The sequence below is a fragment of the Malus sylvestris genome, chromosome 11 (genome assembly GCF_916048215.2).
Source record: "Malus sylvestris chromosome 11, drMalSylv7.2, whole genome shotgun sequence".
In the NCBI taxonomy this organism is placed as follows: domain Eukaryota; kingdom Viridiplantae; phylum Streptophyta; class Magnoliopsida; order Rosales; family Rosaceae; genus Malus; species Malus sylvestris.
The window spans coordinates 3,250,694-3,269,481 of NC_062270.1; the positions used below are offsets into that span (position 1 = coordinate 3,250,694).

General features: G+C 34.2%; 1 protein-coding gene across 2 annotated transcripts; it reads right to left on the minus strand.

Moving 5' to 3' along the window:
- Window positions 1-6,575: 6,575 nt before the first annotated feature.
- On the minus strand, window positions 6,576-18,552 carry LOC126590841 (DEAD-box ATP-dependent RNA helicase 20-like). 2 transcript variants are annotated; one of them, XM_050256356.1, is made up of 13 exons: window positions 11,495-18,552; window positions 11,179-11,358; window positions 10,904-11,062; window positions 10,563-10,717; window positions 10,101-10,193; window positions 9,832-9,917; window positions 9,515-9,750; window positions 8,865-9,092; window positions 7,860-7,906; window positions 7,622-7,714; window positions 7,259-7,499; window positions 7,023-7,161; window positions 6,576-6,905 (listed from the first exon to the last, which is right to left on the minus strand). In XM_050256356.1, the coding sequence occupies exons 1-12, from the start codon at window positions 11,796-11,798 to the stop codon at window positions 7,052-7,054; spliced, it is 1,932 nt and encodes a 643-aa protein (XP_050112313.1). In that variant the 5' UTR covers window positions 11,799-18,552; the 3' UTR covers window positions 6,576-6,905; window positions 7,023-7,051. The 2 variants fall into 2 exon arrangements, with proteins under 2 accessions (XP_050112313.1, XP_050112314.1); XM_050256357.1 differs by lacking the exon at window positions 7,622-7,714.
- Window positions 18,553-18,788: the final 236 nt, after the last annotated feature.

Below are 18,788 nucleotides of genomic sequence, written 5' to 3' on the forward strand. Positions count from 1 at the left end.
ATTAAATAAATTATAAGATATATATGTTAAAAAGTTAATTACTTAAAAAAATAAAAAAATTTATTATTTTTATTAAAATACGTGATGTACCACTTGTGTTCCCGTCACAACTAAAGATTTCTTGGGTTACGGAATTTTGGTACCAACCAATTACGATCACGCTCGAAATTTTAACCAGGTGAGACTTTTTGTTGCTTTTATTTAGGTTTCTGATCGCTGCCGACCTAGTTCGATTTGGATCAAGTCCATTATTTGATTGGATTGTGTTATCATGTCTTATTCCTACTTCTTTTTTATGTTCAGATATCATGTGGACTTGGGACCACCAACACCGTAATTTTCATTTTTATTTCTTCCTTTATTCGATTGGGCTTGTGCTGTAGTTTTGTTCTGCAGAGGAAAGAGTGTGATTGGAGGGATTAATTCTCACCGATTTTTATTAAGGTTTTTATCACAAATAGTCATTGAGATTGATTAAATTCTTTATTTTGGTTTCTTACTTTCAATATCAATCAATGTCATCCTTGACTTTTACTACCCCACATCAATTTCATCATTCCGTTAAGATTTCGTTAACTATTATGTTAGTTTGTATGTATGACCCACGAATCGAATAAAATGGTGGATTACACAAAATAAGGATTTTTATCACAAATGGTCCCTGACATTGATCCAACTCCTCATTTTCGTCCCTAAGTTTCAAAAATCGATAAATGTGGTCCTGACTTTCACTACTGCATATCCATTTAGTCATTCCGTTAAAATTCATCAATATTTGCCATAAAAATCCCACTACATAATAAGAAGTTGGATCAATGTTATGGACCATTTGCGATAAAAATCTTTATTCTGTGTAATCCACGTGTCACCATTTCATTGAATTTGTGGGTCTCATATACAAACTAACAAAATAGTTGACGAAATCTTAATGGAATGAACAATTTGATGTCCGATAGTGAATATCATGGACGACATTAATTGATTTTAAAAATGAGGGACCAAAATGATGAGTTTGATCAATCTTAGAGATCATTTATGATAAAAACCCTATTTATTAATTCTGATTTTAATTTTGATTTCTAGCTTTATTAAATCACGGAGAATTAAAAGGAAAGACATACTTATTGGAAGGAGAGAAGAGAACATAGCTTTAATTTTGGATTTTACTTTTTAAATGGTGTATATATAAATTTATATATTGAATTGGGTGTACAGTGGTAGTTTAGTAAGTAAATTTGAGTTTAAAGAGGTATTAATAGTTTAATAAAAATAATAGGATTTTCATCACAGACGGTCCTTAAAATTGACTCACTTCATTAAGATGGTTTAGAAATTGAAAATCGATTAATGTAGTCTCTGAAAATTGGTGTCCCAAATTAATGTGGTTATTCTCCATTTTACTATGTTTGATCAATCTTAGATTGGAGAAGCAATTAATAATTTAGAAAACTAGATTTTAGTCCTTAAAAATGATTACTTTTAGGCAAATACGGTAAGGAAGATTAAAAACTAATTTTAGTCATTTGACTCGTGTCCAAATCAGCATTTATATTCCACGTCATAATTAATTTCTTTTACATAATTTTACTATGTTTTGTCTTCCTATATTACCCCTAAATATTGCTATTAAATGGTTCACAATAGAATGATTTTTTTTTTAAATTCAAAATGAGCATCCGGCATTTAAAGATGCAACATCAAAGGAATTAGAGATTAGGCTTCTTAGAAAAAAAGATTAGGCTTTTGCAATTGAAAACAGGATTAGGTAATTACGATTTCCCCTTTTTCTCATCATTTGTAGTAGGACTCTCTCTATTTTCTTTCTTGGTTTTGAATGGTATATGGCTTGTGTATGTATGTGGATTCCAACGAAGAGAATGGGTTCAGTAAATTTTTATTTTTTTTGTGGCATTGTGCTTGTGATATTTCTTATTTTATTAGTTTTTGTTGTTATTTTGTGTTGGTTGATTTTATTATCGGGTTTTGATCATTTTGTCAGTTTATGAATTGTTGATTTTGGAGTTGGGTTTGATCTATTGCATCTATACTCGATTAGGTATGATAAGTTAGACACATTTGATTAGGTACTATAATGTAGATGCATTCGATTATGTACTATAACGTAGATGTATTCGGTTAGGTGCGTTCAACCAGGTACTATAATTTAGGTGCCTTCAACTAGATACTATGATTAGGTGTTTTCAACTAGGTACTATAATTTAGGTGTGTTTAGCTAAGTACTAATATGTAGATACATACACTTTTTTGGTGTATTATACATGTGATACCTTAACTTTTTTTCATCTTGTAATTTAGGCATGATGATATGAAAAATCTTTTCAGGCACCATAATCATGGAAGAAATCAAGCATAAATTAATCAAAGTAAAAATGAGTTTATAATAATTTGGAACTTACCAAAAAGATCGAATAATTAATTAGAGGGGCACAATGGGAACAAAAAGAGCCATTAAAGAGTTTAAAAATAACAAAATATGAGTTATAATAATCATGATGACATAGATCAAACCCAATCAAATGTGTCTAACTTATCATAGTATAGATGCAAGAGATCAAACCCAACTCCAAAATCAACAATTCATAAACTGACAAAATGATCAAAACCCGATAATAAAATCAACCAACACAAAATAACAACAAAAACTAATAAAATAAGAAATATCACAAGCACAATGCCACAAAAAAAAAAAAAATTACTGAACCCATTCTCTTCGTTGCAAATCGTTGGAATCCACATACATACACAAGCCATATACCATTCAAAACCAAGAAAGAAAATAGAGAGAGACCTACTACAAATGATGAGAAAAAGGGGAAATCGTAATTACCTAATCCCGTTTTCAATTGCAAAAGCCTAATCTTTTTTTCTAAGAAGCCTAATCTCTAATTCCTTTGATGTTGCATCTTTAAATGCCGGATGCTCATTTTGAATTTAAAAAAAAAAAATCATTCTATTGTGAACCATTTAATAGCAATATTTAGGGGTAATATAGGAAGACAAAACATAGTAAAATTATGTAAAAGAAATTAATTATGACATGGAATATAAATGCTGATTTGGACACGAGTCAAACGACTAAAATTAGTTTTTAATCTTCCTTACGGTATTTGCCTAAAAGTAATCATTTTTAAGGACTAAAATCTAGTTTTCTAAATTATTAATTGCTTCTCCAATCTTTCTATCTCATTTGGAATTCCCGTCTATGGTTCCCCTTTCCGAATCAAAACAAAGCTCAATGACTATTTTAGGACAGTTTTCCCTTCGGTTCCAACATAGGATTTTTCAAATTCCAAAAACTTACAAAAAACAGGAGTAGAGCTAGTTACCTCATTTGTATTTCAGTTTTCTTAGGCTGAGCTTTCGTTTTTCTGGGCGGCATTTTCCCTATCTCTCTCCCCCTTCACTGAGAGCGCTGGTTTTAGAAAATGGGAGCTCTGGCAAAAGAGTGAGAGCTGACTTTAGAAAATGGGGAGCTCTGTCAAAAGAGAGTGGGTTTAGGGTTTTATCGTTCAGACCACCTACCCTTTTGTTTCCTTTTCATATTAAAAAAAATTGAAATAGGAAAACAAAACCATTAATGTGGGCCCTCTTCCGTACATCAACGTGAACCAATGAGGGCGGAGGCACATTCACGAAGAATAGGTCTACCTTCGAGTGTCGGCCAGCATGTGCTTATCCTGGTATTCGAGGAATATCGGGATTGGGGCGTGTCATATTTCACCGAAATTTCAATGTCTACAAATGTCCTCACTTCAAAGCACGTTGTATACATGTACTTGTCACAAAAGGTATAAAATATCGATGATATCGGAAATATCGGTAGTCCAAAAACAAGAAAATTTCGATGGAAATATCGGGATATTATCGATATCGATAAAAATTGAATAAAAACCACAGAAATTATAAGAAAAACTTGGAAATTTTTATTGAAACTTTGCAGGATGTTTATTTAGTCAATTATCTATTAGTTTATCACAAAAAATTGGAAGGAAATGCATTGCATGATAGATATAACTGATTTAAGTTGATTATATAGCGAGCTGGCAAACATTGTGAGTATAGAAAATATGTAGTAATTAATGAAAGAAGTTTAAACACACCATAATCATTTATATATATATAATGAATTAGTACAATATTTTACACTTTATACATTGCATGGTAAGATTCATGAGTGACTTAGCAAGGTCTAAAATATCGATGATATCGGAAATATCGGTAGTCCAAAAACACGGAAATTTCGATGAAAATATCGGGATATTATGGATATTTTAGACCATAGTCACAAGTAGAAGATGTGTCCTGAAGTTCTTCAATATAGATGTCGATTCAAAGGCCGTTGAGCCTTGATCTTGAATTGGGTTGGGAGCTTCTTCAAGGGTCGTTGAGGCTTGGTCTTGAACTAGGCTGAAAGTTTCTTCAAGGAACGTCGGGGGCTTTATCTTGAATAAAATTGGACCACGAGCAGTTTCACGTGGTGGGTGATTTTCAACTTTGCTGGGGATGAATTGGCACGTGTATTTGTTGTGCTTGTTGACTCTCCACGGATTCGATGTATCATTTTCACTTGCCTTATATGTTCTCTAGGCAGAAGTGGTATCATCTCTAAAAGTATATCAATAACTGAAGATGACTACTCGAGAGCAATGCAAGGTAATCAATAAGGGAAAGGTTTCAAGCATCAGTTCCAGATCAGAAATTTGATTTCAGGTTCCGATTGATTACTCTCTTTCTCATTGTCTTGCAGATAAGAACAAAGGCAAATAACAAGCATGATATGAGATACCTTTGCTTTTGAAGAATTAGCGGATGAATCGACATGTGTTTTGTTGCGCTTGTTAACTTTCCACAAGCTTGATCTAAACTGGGCTGGAAGATCCGGACAAGGAAGATGAGAGTTTCTTGGCGATGGGGACGATTTGACGGTGTTGCACAATGAGGCTTTGCTCTTCGGCGATGGTGTCAGCGAAAGACTATTAAAGCTTCTCGAGCTCTTTGATTAGAGCAACGATGCTAAGCTTGGATTTGACTTAAACTCCTCTATCTAGATTATGCGGTTATGCAGGGAAGGGCGTCGTGCTATAATGATCTGTTCCAACTCATCATTGTGCTCGAGCTCAGATGAAGAGCTTGCAGTTTCTTTTGCCAATTGTTTCAAAGATGACCAAACTCAGCTTGCAAGGGCTGCTGCAGGCAAGCCGAGTCGCATGTGGGCATAGCACATCCACTTGGGCTAGCTGTGGAGGACACATGCCGAGATGTGAGCCGAGACAAGGACAAGCCCATCTCGCAAGGGTTGCTACAGGCAGGTCGAGTTATATGTGAGCATAGCCCATCCACTTAGGCTGGCTGTGGAGGACACGTCTAAGACGCGGGGGCCTAGTAGGAAAGGCTTGCTGGCTATGGGCTTCGATTTTGGACATCGGGCTTCTGGCCCATGAGTTGTGGTACAGTGGCAGCAAGCCCAAAGGGCTGCTGCAGGGGTCCAATGGCACGGCACGGCTAGGCTTCAAGCCAACAACGATGCTAGCAGTGGTGCCCATGGTGGCTGCAGTGGTGCCATAATCCCAATTATTTTTTTTTTGGACATCCCTAGGGTTTAAAACCTTAAATTGCTTCTAATTTATTTAGATGCTTTAACTCACAAATTCCACATAGAAAATAATTGCGTAATGCATGAAACGTGTATATATATATTAGAAGGTAAATATAAATGTAAGGGGTTCATGCATCATGGGGAATGTTTTCATGTTTTACGAACGTTTCAAATATCTTCATTTATTTTAAGCGTACATGATTGGCAAAAAAAAAAAAAGTCTTTGAATTTTGTGGAAGAAAGCCTCCTCCTACGATCCTTCAGTTCCTTAGCTTTTGGCAAGAGCGTGCTTATAACGTGTTGTAGGCCTATTTAACTGAACTGTATTTAGGACAAGAGAGGGAGAGAGGCCGGCGGCAAAGAGAGAGAAGAGAGAGATTTAATCTTAAGGTGTGTGTTGTATCACCCCCATTGTGTCTATATTTATAGTAGTAGGATAGGTAGAATCCTTACCCTTTTAGGATTACAACTTAATTAAGATACTAACTCCTAATAGGAATCTAAAAGATATTCCTAGATATGCTAGGATTTACACAATCACATTCCTATTCCAAATATGACTGCAACAATAATTATATTATTGATTTTTAAGTAATTATTATATTGTAAAAATATTATTTGAATTTGTTTAAATTTCATAATAGGACATTAAATGCATAAATGTAAGAGTTAAATTTCTTAAATAATTTTAGGGACCTCAATTAAACTATTTAAACAAACAAGGTTTCATTTTAACAATTAGGTTAACTAAGGACCGGAACTAAAATGATCATTTTAGAAATAAGTGAAGGTATAATAAGGAAAAAAATTCATTCTGATTCTCTAAAAAATCAGGAATTCAAATACCACCTAAACATAGAGAATCCAATTCCTCCAAATTTTAGAGATGAATTCTAAAATTTGGGTGAATCCCGCCAACTTTTTTATTCTCAATGTTTATGTTTGTTAGACATTGACGTATTCTGAATCGGAATTTAATTCGGAGTTTTGATTCGGATTACCTTTGTGTAAACGTGACATAGCAAACGAAGCAACCATTGACACCCAGTAGTATCAAAACTGTTGTTCAAACAACGTCGAAATTAGTTAGTTTAGGTCTACTGAAGTCTAACACATGGTCATTGGGTTTTCCAACTCTCATATCCAAACACAACCACATATTACATAATTTACGGTCTCCAAAACAAGCCTAATCAATATCCAGAGTCATGTTAGGGTTGCCCTAGCCTGCAGTAGCCCCGCCCCGGCCGACTCCTTCCATTCTCTTAACCATTGCAATAACAGTTGTCTGCAAATCATTAAATTTATGATATATATATATACATCAGTGCAGATAAGTTTTCTCCTTTATTACATATAAAGTTTCAAAAATAAAATCGCAAACATAATAAAACATCAAATTTACCACTTATTGTCAATGAGACTGGTGCCCCATCATTCACTGCCGTCTTCATCGTCATCTTCATTGTCGTCTTCATCCTCATCTTCATTGTCGTCTTCATTGTCTTCATCGTCCTCATCGTCTTCTCGCCAGATACTATAGACTGACAAATGAAATGCATGATAATTAATTAAGAACCCCAGATATCACTAATTTGAAAATTCTCTGAATTTTAAGCGCTTCAGACAACTGATACTTACTTGGATATTCGACTCCCTCTCTGATGTCATGCATTTTTGACAAACGGCCATCAGAATTGACCATACCAAACAACATCAAATCCTTTTTGCCACTCGCCTTAACAACTATTGCTCGGTAAAGCTTCTTTTCGTAAGTTGCGGGGTCAGCGGCCTCAAAAGTGAGATAAGTCATACTAACAAAAAAACACAAGGTAGAGAATTCGTATGCCTCCACCACTCTCACAAAATGCGCTTGGAGCCCCTAAAAAGGAAAGCCATGCAGAATATTATATTAAAACAAGTGAGCTATTAAAGATTACTCGTAAAACAGAACATGCTAACGTAAAAAATAGAGCAGCAGCTATTACAAATTCAGATTAGAACCTTTATTTTCCTGATTTCCTCCAGGGCGTAACGTGCATGTTTTTCAGTATTGGGGTAAGGCAGATACATAGGAGAGAAATTACCATATCCAGTCTGTTTAAATAAAGGCAAGCGGAACAAAGTTAGCAACATATAGACCTTATTTTATGGTCCTACATGCAAATGTGTAGTACACTATGTATTCGCACAGATGGTGCATGCCATTATTTAATCTTCTTAAATGCAATTTCACATATACCATTTTGTTGTTAGCCTCCCAGCGCCACGTCCGAGGTATGTAGGTTCCTGGAAGACATCAATTCATACCCATATCATAAATCCAAAAAAGAAATGAATTTCTAAAGTAATACGACCCATCACTATTTGGAGTAGGGCAGCTAAACAAGTTTTAGGCTTAAATGAAGAATGGTGGCAAGAGAAGTGTCAGATCAAAGCAACAAAATTTATTTAATACCCTAAGAAATCACATGAAAGCATCTAGTCTACAGGGTGCGCGTAGGACAGGACGTGCGGATCAGATTTTGATGTGTCATCCCTATATCCGAAATCATTCATTTTCTCTGAACTCAAAACCGTAGAATCCCTGAATGGGTTTTTGCGTAACCCAATCCATAAATGACAAATTTTTCATTGGGTAACAGTTTTCTCCATTATGGTATTTTTATATTTATTATATACTAATTAGATAGTGGATTTTAAATAAAAATGAGATTAAATAGACTACTACTACTAATACAATTGATATAATGCATATAGCAAATATTATTAAATATTTATTACCAAGAAAATAATTACTGATAATTGATAAGCATATAATTTAGGGAACTTTAACGAAAAACTCCCGGTACTGTTCACTTTAACGAAAAACCACATTTTTACACTAAAAAGTCAATCCTGGTACTATTCACTTTACCCTTTATTTTGTCCTTATCATTAAAACTCAAAGTTTTCAAGCCCTTTTCATTAGTTTTCCTTATAATTTATGCTAATAATGATATAATGCATATAATTACCGGCACGGACTTCCAAATTTAAAATACATGATTATTGGTAAACAGTTCTCTATATAATAAATGTTTATATTCTTTTATTAAAAAATGAAAACGGTTTCATTTCAGGTAAAGGTTCTGGACAGATACCACATTAACCATAACTGAACCTGAATTTGAATAATTTACCCATCACATGTGTATATGACAATGTGTGTACAACATTATTTACTCTAGTGTTTGTAATTACTGACCTGGATATGTTACATCACGCCCCAGTTGTTCCAATTCAGAACTAACATTCTGTCCAGCTTTCTTGAGTAAGATGGTCAGTCCCTTTGCGCATCCAGCATTAGCAGTTGTAAAGAATGTGTATGCTGTTCCTTTTGCTGCAGCACTTCCAAAGCAGTCAATGTGGTAAACATAATCATCAAGGGATCCCGGAAAGTCGTAATTGATAACATATTTCACATCCTTCAGATCTGCAAATTAAGCATGAAACAGATGATTAGAAACAAGGCTTCTGGCCATTTCACAGGATAAATGCATTCAACGAAAATTTGCCAGGTTGTCACACCTGCAACCCCCATAGTAAACAAACAAACCCTAGGTTACTAACAGAACATGATTTTGGAAAGGTGGATGTTGACTCTTAAATCAAATAAAGCCTTCAACTGTGACGTGATTGAAGAATGTAAATGTCTTTCTAAATAAAATTAAAATAGTAATAATAGATGCAACTTTGGAGGCACAACCGAAAAAGAGTTCTTTTCTCAGTTATGAGGTTGCTGTCTTTGTACTGTGTCCGTTTGGACTTTGTTATATAAGTCCTCCTTGACCAAAAAAAAAAAGAAAAAGAGTTCCTTTCGAGTCTTTCACAAACTAAAAGAAATTCTACTGATACCTAGATCACGAGCGGCAACATCTGTTGCAATCATTATGGGGATTTTGCCAGCTTGAAACTCAGAGACAATCCGGACCCCTTCCGCTTGACTTTTGTTTCCATGAACCAAGACTGCGTGCTGACCGTCCGTGCAAAGCTGCAGGGCGATCTGATCACGTGATTCACATCCTTTCTTTGTATCCATGAATATCACTATTCTGCTGCCATCCAATATACCACCTAGCAGCTCGACCAACCTGAAAATTTGAAATAAATCAGAGTTATATTAACCTCAAACAAACAAACTGCACAAGATCAACCATTAGAATGTCTCCTACTTGTTATATTTCTGATCTTCAGTAAGGACGTAAACAATTTGGTTGACCGGAGGTGTCACTTTCAGAATTGGAGAAACTATTTGAACCTGTTGTACATCCAAAGATTAAAATCAAACATGTATTGGGTATTGCACATGAAAAAATACGCAAAGAGTACTATTGCAATCACAAGATAGAATTAAAAGGACTTTATGTGACTACCAATTTCATCCAGTAACAACAATTAAAAACGAACATGTGATGGAAAAGAAAATAGTAAGATATATTACTTTGCATGCGTTGTGAAGGAATAGTTTTGCCCGTTTATCAACCTCTTCTGGCCAGCTAGCACCCCAGAATGATTTTTGACAGTCTAAGCGGATCTGCATTCAACAAACCCATAGATAGCATTGACAATTCAACTGAACATAAACTTTGATATATAAACACACGTGGACACATATGTACACACACACACGTGTGTGTGTGTAAGGGAATCTAAAAATGTTAAAGAGTTCATCTGACCCTTTAATGGAATCCAATTATCTTTTCCATTAAGGGTAACATGTCAAACCTGATGAAGAACCAAGTAAGGGTAATATGTCAAACATGAGATAATATATTTCGAATTTGAGGGGAATCTAAAAATGCTAAAGAGTTCATCTAACCCTTTAATGGAATCCAATTATCTTTTCCATTAAGGGTAACATGTCAAACCTGATGAAGAACCAAGTAAGGGTAATATGTCAAACCTGAGATAATATATTTCGAATTTGAGGCTCATGCGTGTCTGATAGCATCCAATCAGCACCATCCAACACAAGGTATGTAACACTTTTCAAGTTCGTACTTTTGCTCTTTAACAAAACAAGCAAGCTACTAAGTGTGTCGATTAAAATCCCACCTCCTGAGCCAAAATATTAATTGCAATCAATAAGTAGAATAACTCTGTACTCAAACAAGAAATCCCCTTAAAATCTTCACCTACACAAAATTGCATGTTACCATAACCAATGCGTGTAACAGAAAAAAAAAATGTAGCAAAACAATAGCGATAGATAGTAAAATGTAGTTCACCGCCACCACAACCTACCACAAGTCTGACCAGAATTTTCATGCTTAAGCAGGTACAAGCCGGATAAGACTTTAATGTTGTAAGCTGCACCAAATTTAGCACCCTCCTGTTGGATTTGTTCAGCGCGTTGAGTTGTTGGAGCTAAAATCAATACTATTGGGCCATCTCCACCACGTGCTGAAGAAAAATTATAAAATGGAAAACTTTATTCCTGATGCATGTATAACCAAATATATGATTCAAGGAGCTAGGATTTGATTATCTTAAGGATAACTAACATATATAATACTCACATCGTTTTGGCTGGGAGTTTACATGGAGAATTGCAGGGATCAGATACCCTAGCATCTTCCCGGATCCTGGTTGAGCAATACCAATGAGGTCACGGTCCTCCAAATCCATTGGCCATACTTGAGCTTGAATTGGTGTAGGTCGAACAAATCCAGCTTTTGAAAATTCTTGTATAACATGTTCTGTGATGATCAAGAATTGAAACATTCAATACATATATATATATATATATGTATATACATTCAAATGGAAATGTATGTTTATTATATTGTATAACAAGTTACTTTGTTTAATAGAAGAAAAAATAATAATAGGTACCTGGAAACCGAGTGTTATCGAAAGTCATGATGGGGTCCGGAACATCATCCCAGCCTACAACACGAATTCCCCTTCGTAGCCTATACTCCTCGACTTCGTCGGGCGCATAAGATGTGCCATCAATAGTAATTTCCCTCTTGTGGTGGTCCTGCGTTTCAGGCGTGCCGCCTTGAGCAATAATTTTCCTCCGCTGGCTCCTGTACTCCTTGCCCTCACTGGCCGTATTTGAGGAGCCTTGAGCGGCATCAGCACCATAATGTTGTGCTAGGGTTACTGAATTGGGGACATTGGACCGCTTCGCCATATTCGAAACAGTTAATCTAGGGTTACTGAGTTTTGAATTTTGGTACCAATCACGATCACGGTCGAATTTTTAAGGAGCATTTTGATACATGTAAGGCTTTTAGAGATTTGATCAAACTGGTGTTCTACACTTTTAATTCATTTACTAATTAATGTACTAATTAAAACGAATATATACCAAACTCCTAAAATCTTGCAAAAGAAGATATTGTTAATTTATGTTCCATTAATTTAATATATTTCAAAAGAAAAAAAAACAATAAAATTTCTATAATAATAATATTTTAAAAAAACGTTGAATTGTGGTGCAAAAAAGCCGATGTCTTTTTAAGGAGCAATAGGGTTTAGGGATTTTGATACATGTAAGGCTTTTAGAGATTTGATCAAACTGGTGTTCTACACTTTTAATTAATTTACTAATTAATGTACTAATTAAATCTAATATATACCAAACTCCTAAAATCTTGCAAAAGAAGATATTGTTAATTTATGTTCCATTAATTTAATATATTTCAAAAGAAAAAAAAAACAATAAAATTTCTATAATAATAATATTTTAAAAAAAACGTTGAATTGTGGTGCAAAAAAGCCGATGCCTTTTTAAGGAGCAATAGCGTTTAGGGATTTTGATACATGTAAGGCTTTTAGAGATTTGATCACGATCACGGTCGAATTTTTAAGGAGCATTTTGATACATGTAAGGCTTTTAGAGATTTTATCAAACTGCTGTTCTACATTTTTAATTAATTTACTAATTAATGTACTAATTAAATTTAATATATACCAAACTCCTAAAATCTTGCAAAAGAAGATATTGTTAATTTATGTTCCATTAATTTAATATATTTCAAAAGAAAAAAAAACAATAAAATTTCTATAATAATAATATTTATAAAAAAAAAAAAAACGTTGAATTGTGGATGCAAAAATTTACAGAGTTTTAGCTTCAAAAGCTTCATTTATAGAGCCTTAGCTTCAAAAGCTTCATTTACAGAGCTCTAGCTTCAAAACTTCACTTGCAAAGCTTCACCTACAAAGCTTCAGTGCAGGGTATACAAATACGGCATCCGAACAACTGCCACTTCGGCCCATACATGGATTCAATTTGAAGTCTCCGGCCAACAGACTCTATTGACCGAAGACTTGGGGGACTACACTATACACCATATATTGGGCCTCAACTAGGCCTCATGAAAAATACTTGGGGGACTCTAGCCCATTATTTATGTATTTGAAGAGCGAGCCCTTATTTTATAAAAGGGATTCCCTCACCATCATTAGAGAGCATCAACTCTAGCCCATTATTTATGTATTGAAGAGCGAGCCTTTATTTTATAAAAAAGACTCCCTCACCATCATTAGAGCAACATCAATTCTAGCACATTATTCATGTATTGAGGAGCGAGCCCTTATTCTATAAAAAGGACTCCTTCACCATCATTAGAGAGCATCGCCGCCTACTGGGCAACCGCCTTGCCGCGAACATCAAACTCTAGCCATTATTCATGTATTGAGGAGCGAGCCATTATTCTATAAAAGGGACTCCCTCACCATCATTAGAGAGCATCGTCGCTTACTGAGCAACCGCCTCGCCGTGAACATCAACTCTAGCCCATCATTCATGTATTGAGGAGCGATCCCTTATTCTATAAAAGGGACTCCCTCACCTTCAACGCCACAAGCCGAGCCAACCAAGGCAACATAAGCCACAAGCCAAGCAGCTTCGCAACATGTGCAACTTCTAGATGAGCATCATTTCAAATTGAGCACTGCCTCATATCGAGCATTAGTTCAAGACAACATCTAGTTATTTCGGCTCACACATAGACTGAATTTCAAGTCCCCAGCCAAGACTCTCTTGATTGAAGACTTGGGGGACGACTATTTATACCATACTTAGGGCCTCCGTATTTAGACCTCGTATAAATACTCGGGGATTCAAATGTAATTATGTAATAAAAGAAAGGGAAATATGTAAAAAGGGGAGGAGCCCTTATTCTATAAAAAGGTCTCCTCACCCTCACAAACCCTAAGTCTCTCCTATCTAGAGCAAAGCTCTCGCACTTTCTCCCTCACAAATACTCTCAGAGAAATACAATCAGTGTGGACGTAGACCAAACCTTGGGGTGAACCACGATACATCTTGTGTTATTTACATTTCTTGCAGATTCACGGTCGGATTTACGTTGTTCCAAAACCTCTGGTTTTGTGCATCAACATGCTTAAACTTTAAAAATATTTAGTTGTTGATTAAAAAATTCTTGTGCTATAATCAAGTGTTACTTTCACTAATATTCTTCTCATTCATTTTTACTTTTAGTTTGTACCCATTTTTAATTTTTACCAATTTTCTTTTTAGTTTTAATTTGTACACATATATTAATTTCTTTTTGTGCCCGTATTTTTTTAAAGTTTTATTTGTATTTGCACCCATATTTTTTAATTTATTTGTACCCATTTTTAATTTTGTTAAATGTGCCCATGCTAATTCTATTATGTTTTAAAAAATATCAATAGTTATTTTTTAAATATGTTAATAATTATGTGGGTACATTATTTTCTTGCAATAATTTTGTGAAGAACAATATTACGCTAATATATTTATTTTTAAGTATCATATTTAAAAAATATTATTTTAATTTTTTTAAATTTCATAATTTGTGAAACATTAAATGCATGAGTTAAATCTCTTAAATGTTGTTAACGATCTCGATCAAAATATTTAAATTAACAAGATTTCAGTCTAAAAATTAGGTTGATTAGAAACCGGAACTAAAATGATCAATTTTTTATTTTCTTTGTCAAACAAAGACCATAGGTTTCTCTTAATTTTATTTTTTGATAAATAATCAAATATTGGTCAGATTATTTTTAATATTGCTCGGATTATTTGTACAATAATTAACAATTTCCAAACCAACATAAGAAGAATAAAATCACAAAGAATGAAAATTTTCTATTCCGTAAACTCTAATTTTTCTAACATGCAGTAAATTAATACTAGCTTTGCCTCTAACAGATTCGCAGATACTATAATATTGATCAATCTTTCCATTTACACAAGAAACTTAATTTTTCTAACATGTGCTAAAGAGTTTCTATTCCTTAAAATTTAAAAATAAAAATTTGCACTTTTTAAGAACAGGAGATTCCTCGATACACTACCATAGTCAATGGTAACCATCAAAACAAAATCCGAACACGAAAAACACCCTTAATAGTGCAAAGGTGAGGAAAACTAAATATGTAACACATATAATCCAAAGGAAAGTTGAGATAAATTACGTTACAAAGATTGACAATTCATTCTTCAATAAACATTCAAGCGAAGGAAGAAACTACAAAAGCAAAGAGAAAACGTAAACGAGAAAAAATGAAAAAAAATTAACCAACTACACTCAATTTCATTTAGGGATGCACAAGTCTCCACTAGTAGCCGATGCCTTCGATATTTCTCCACCATTTCTTAGGTTTTATCGCCAATTTTTTTTAATGTCTCCACCATTATTGGATAAATACTCCTGAAACATTTAAAAGTTTATATAAAAACTGATATTTAAAAGGAAAACGCCGCCCACTAAAAAAGAAAACGAAAATGCCGCCCAAGAAAACTGAAATCCTAACGAGGTAACTAGCTTTACTCCGGCTTTCTGTAAGTTAACGGAATTTGAAAAACCCTTGTTGGAACGAAGGGAAAGCAATCCTAAAATAGCCAATGAGCTTTTGATTTGAGTTGTTTCGAAAAGGGGGAAATCCCAAATAAGATAAAAAGATTGAACAAGCAGTACCATTTGAGAGAGTAAAATTATTAATTATTAATAATTTTAGTTTCTTTTATACAGGAAAATGTATTTAGAGAAAATGGAAGAGTTTCAATTGATGAAAGAGTGTCAAGAATGTATGGATGCAGTGTGGAAACGCAACGGAAACGCTAAAAGCATAAACTGGAGAAAAGAGGGGAATCTTCCTCCCGTTCAGAAGCATGCTAAGACGTAAGTCTTTTTTTCGTTATTTTTTCTAAAGCAATTTATAACTAGTTAAATTGGAATCCCCTTAGAAATTAAAGTGGAAAAGTTTGGATATGTGCAAAAAATTTAGTGAATAAAATATTTAAAATTTTGACAATGAAATTTGCTGCGGTGAATAATCTTAGATAGATATGATAAGCACTATCAATCTAATCCCAAGATTATTCATTGTATCAAACTTAAATATCAAATTTTCAAACATTTTCTAACTATAATTTTTGCACATATCCAAACTCTTCCATTTTAATTTTTAAGAAAATTCCAATTCAGCTAGTTATAAATTGCAAAAGAAAAAATAACGCAAAAATGACTTGCATCTAAATATTCTTTTGAACTTCTCTAGTCCACGCTTTTAGCCTTTCCGTTGCATCTCCACACTAAATCCATACATTCTTGCCATTCTTTCGGTCAACTGAACCCTTTCATTTTCTCCAAATACATTTTCCTACATAAAAGAAAATAAAATTATTAATAATATTTCTCCCAATCAGGCTTCTCCAATCTTTTTATCTCATTTGACATTCATGCCCAAGGTTCCCCTTTCCAAATCAACTCAAACCACCAATTTAATGGCTATTTTAGTACTATTTCCCCTTCGGTTCCAACATATGATTTTTCAAATTCCAGAAACTTACAAAAAAAACAGGAGTAGAGCTAGTTATCGTTAGGATTTCAGTTTTCTTGGATGACATTTCCTTTTTCATGGGCGGCGTGTTCCTTTTCCTGGATATATTTAAAAGTTTACATAAACAACTGCTGCTGGGTAAAACTTCTTTTCATAAGTCGCGGGGCCAGCGGCCTCAAAAGCTAGATGAGCCATACTAGCAAAAAAACACAAGGTAGTGAATTGGTATGCCTCCACTCTTATAAAATGCGCTTGGAGTCCCTAAAAAAGAAAGTCACGCAGAGTATTATATTAAAACAAGTGTGCTACTAAAGATCACTCGTAAAACCGAACATGCTAACGTAAGCAATAAAGCAGCAGCCATTACAAATTCAGATCCGAACCTTTACTTTTCTGATTTCCTCCAGGGCGTAACGTGCATGTTTTTAAGCATTGGAGTAAGGGCAGATACATTGGAGAGAAATGACAATATCTAGACCGTTTAAATAAAGGCAAGCGGAACAAAGTTAGCAACATATAAACCTTATGTTATGGTCCTATATGCAAATGTGTAGTACAATGCGTATTAGCACAGATGGTGCGTGCCATTATTTAATGTTCTTATATGCGAATGCACAGCTAAGTAGCGCGCACACACATTCACTATACCATTTTGTTGTTAGCCTCCCAGCGCCACGTACGAGGTATGTAGGTTCCTGGAAGACATCAATTCATACCCATATATAAAACCATAAAATAAATGAATTTCAAAAGTACTAAATCTTGATAATATGTTTCAATTTCATGAAGTTCAAAAGTTGGCATAAAAAACTTGGGTAGAAGAATTTTTGGATGAGAGGGTGTAAATTACATGTGCAGTTAAAAAGTAGGTATAAAAAACTGAATATTTGTTTTAGGTCTAGAGTTCTTTCTGTTCAATTGTTGTAATTTTCAGCGGTATGCATCTCTAGCAATGTTTATAGCTGCCTATCAACGCACTACTCTGCGCCACTTATACTCTCGTGTGAGAGAATAACAAGGGGTGTTTTTGATGAGCATGCTATAAAGGCCCGGATGGACGTTACTAAAAAAGATGGAGAAGAAGTGCTAGTACAAATAGGAAAGATGCTACCAGATTGCAATGTTAGCGTAGTGGACGTGCTTCGCTATACATTTAGGTTCGGACTTCCTTTTGAGGACTGGTAATTTGGCAAAAACGCATAAAAAGACCGTGAGTTTATATTTCAATCTCTCTATTTTTGTTATAATTACATTTTTGTGACTACAACAAATTAAATTAATATTTTATTTTTATTTTTTGTGAAAAATACATTATAGAAGTTCATGGTTCATGATTACAGAGAAACTAAGGTGCTGATGAAATAACTATAAAACACATGCTAAAGCAATTTCCATTAACATGCGAGACTTATCAGTCTCCAAATACAAAGTTGTAAGTTTATTTTCCTAAATTATGTTTAAAGTTTAAAATTCTTTAGATAAATATTTTAATGCTTAAAATAATTTAAATAGTTTCAAGCATTAAAATATTTATCTAAAAAGTTTAAAGTTTAAACTGAATTTAAAAAAATAAACTTATAATTTTGCATTTGGATACTGCATCTTACAAATAAGCCTCTCATATCAACGGAAACTGCTTTAGCATGTGTTTTATAATTACTTCATCAACACCCTTAATTTCCCTGTAATTATCAACCATGAACTTCTGCAGTGTATAATTCACAAAATCAAAATTTAAATATTAATTTAAATTGTTAAAGTTAGTACAAAAATAAAGAGATTTAAATAGAAACTCACCCACAATCTTCATTGGTGCTCGTTTGTCAAATGATAAGTTCTTCTAAGAAAAAAGTCAGAACGTGCACTACACTAATGTCGCAATACTGTAGCATCTTTCCCATTTGTACGAGCAGTAGGGCAAAAAATTTAGAGAAGGCAAGTAGAAAAGGAGGGCCTGGAATGTTGAAGGGTGAGAGGGGAGGAGAGTTTGGAACGTTGAAGGGTGAGAGAGGGGAGGTTGAATGTTTGGTGAGAGACCTGCATCCCTCTTCACCGCTGGGTGTTTCAGTGAAGCCTGATTTTAGTAGAAGATGAGCTCTGGTATATATAGTGGGTGTGCACTGAAAAGTCTCCATCCCATCCACATAATTAAACTTCCTACACCAACCAACAATGAATAACTCTTGAGCAATAATAATTATATGATTCAATGTTCATTCAATGAAGAGTAACACTACATACACATTAGTGGATCTATAATTTTAATATCGGATGATCCTAATTAAGGTATGTTATACGTTAATTTAGCAGCGTGCTGAAACTTAGTGCTTATACAATT

Excerpts from the sequence above, each read along its gene's own strand:
- LOC126590841 (XM_050256356.1), bottom strand. The coding sequence starts at position 11,798 with ATGGCGAAGCGGTCCAATGTCCCCAATTCAGTAACCCTAGCACAACAT. Across the intron at positions 7,500-7,621 it reads AGGAAATCAGGAAAATAAAG|GGGCTCCAAGCGCATTTTGT; the intron begins GTTCTAATCTGA and ends TTTCCTTTTTAG. Across the intron at positions 7,162-7,258 it reads AGAGGGAGTCGAATATCCAA|TCTATAGTATCTGGCGAGAA; the intron begins GTAAGTATCAGT and ends TTCATTTGTCAG.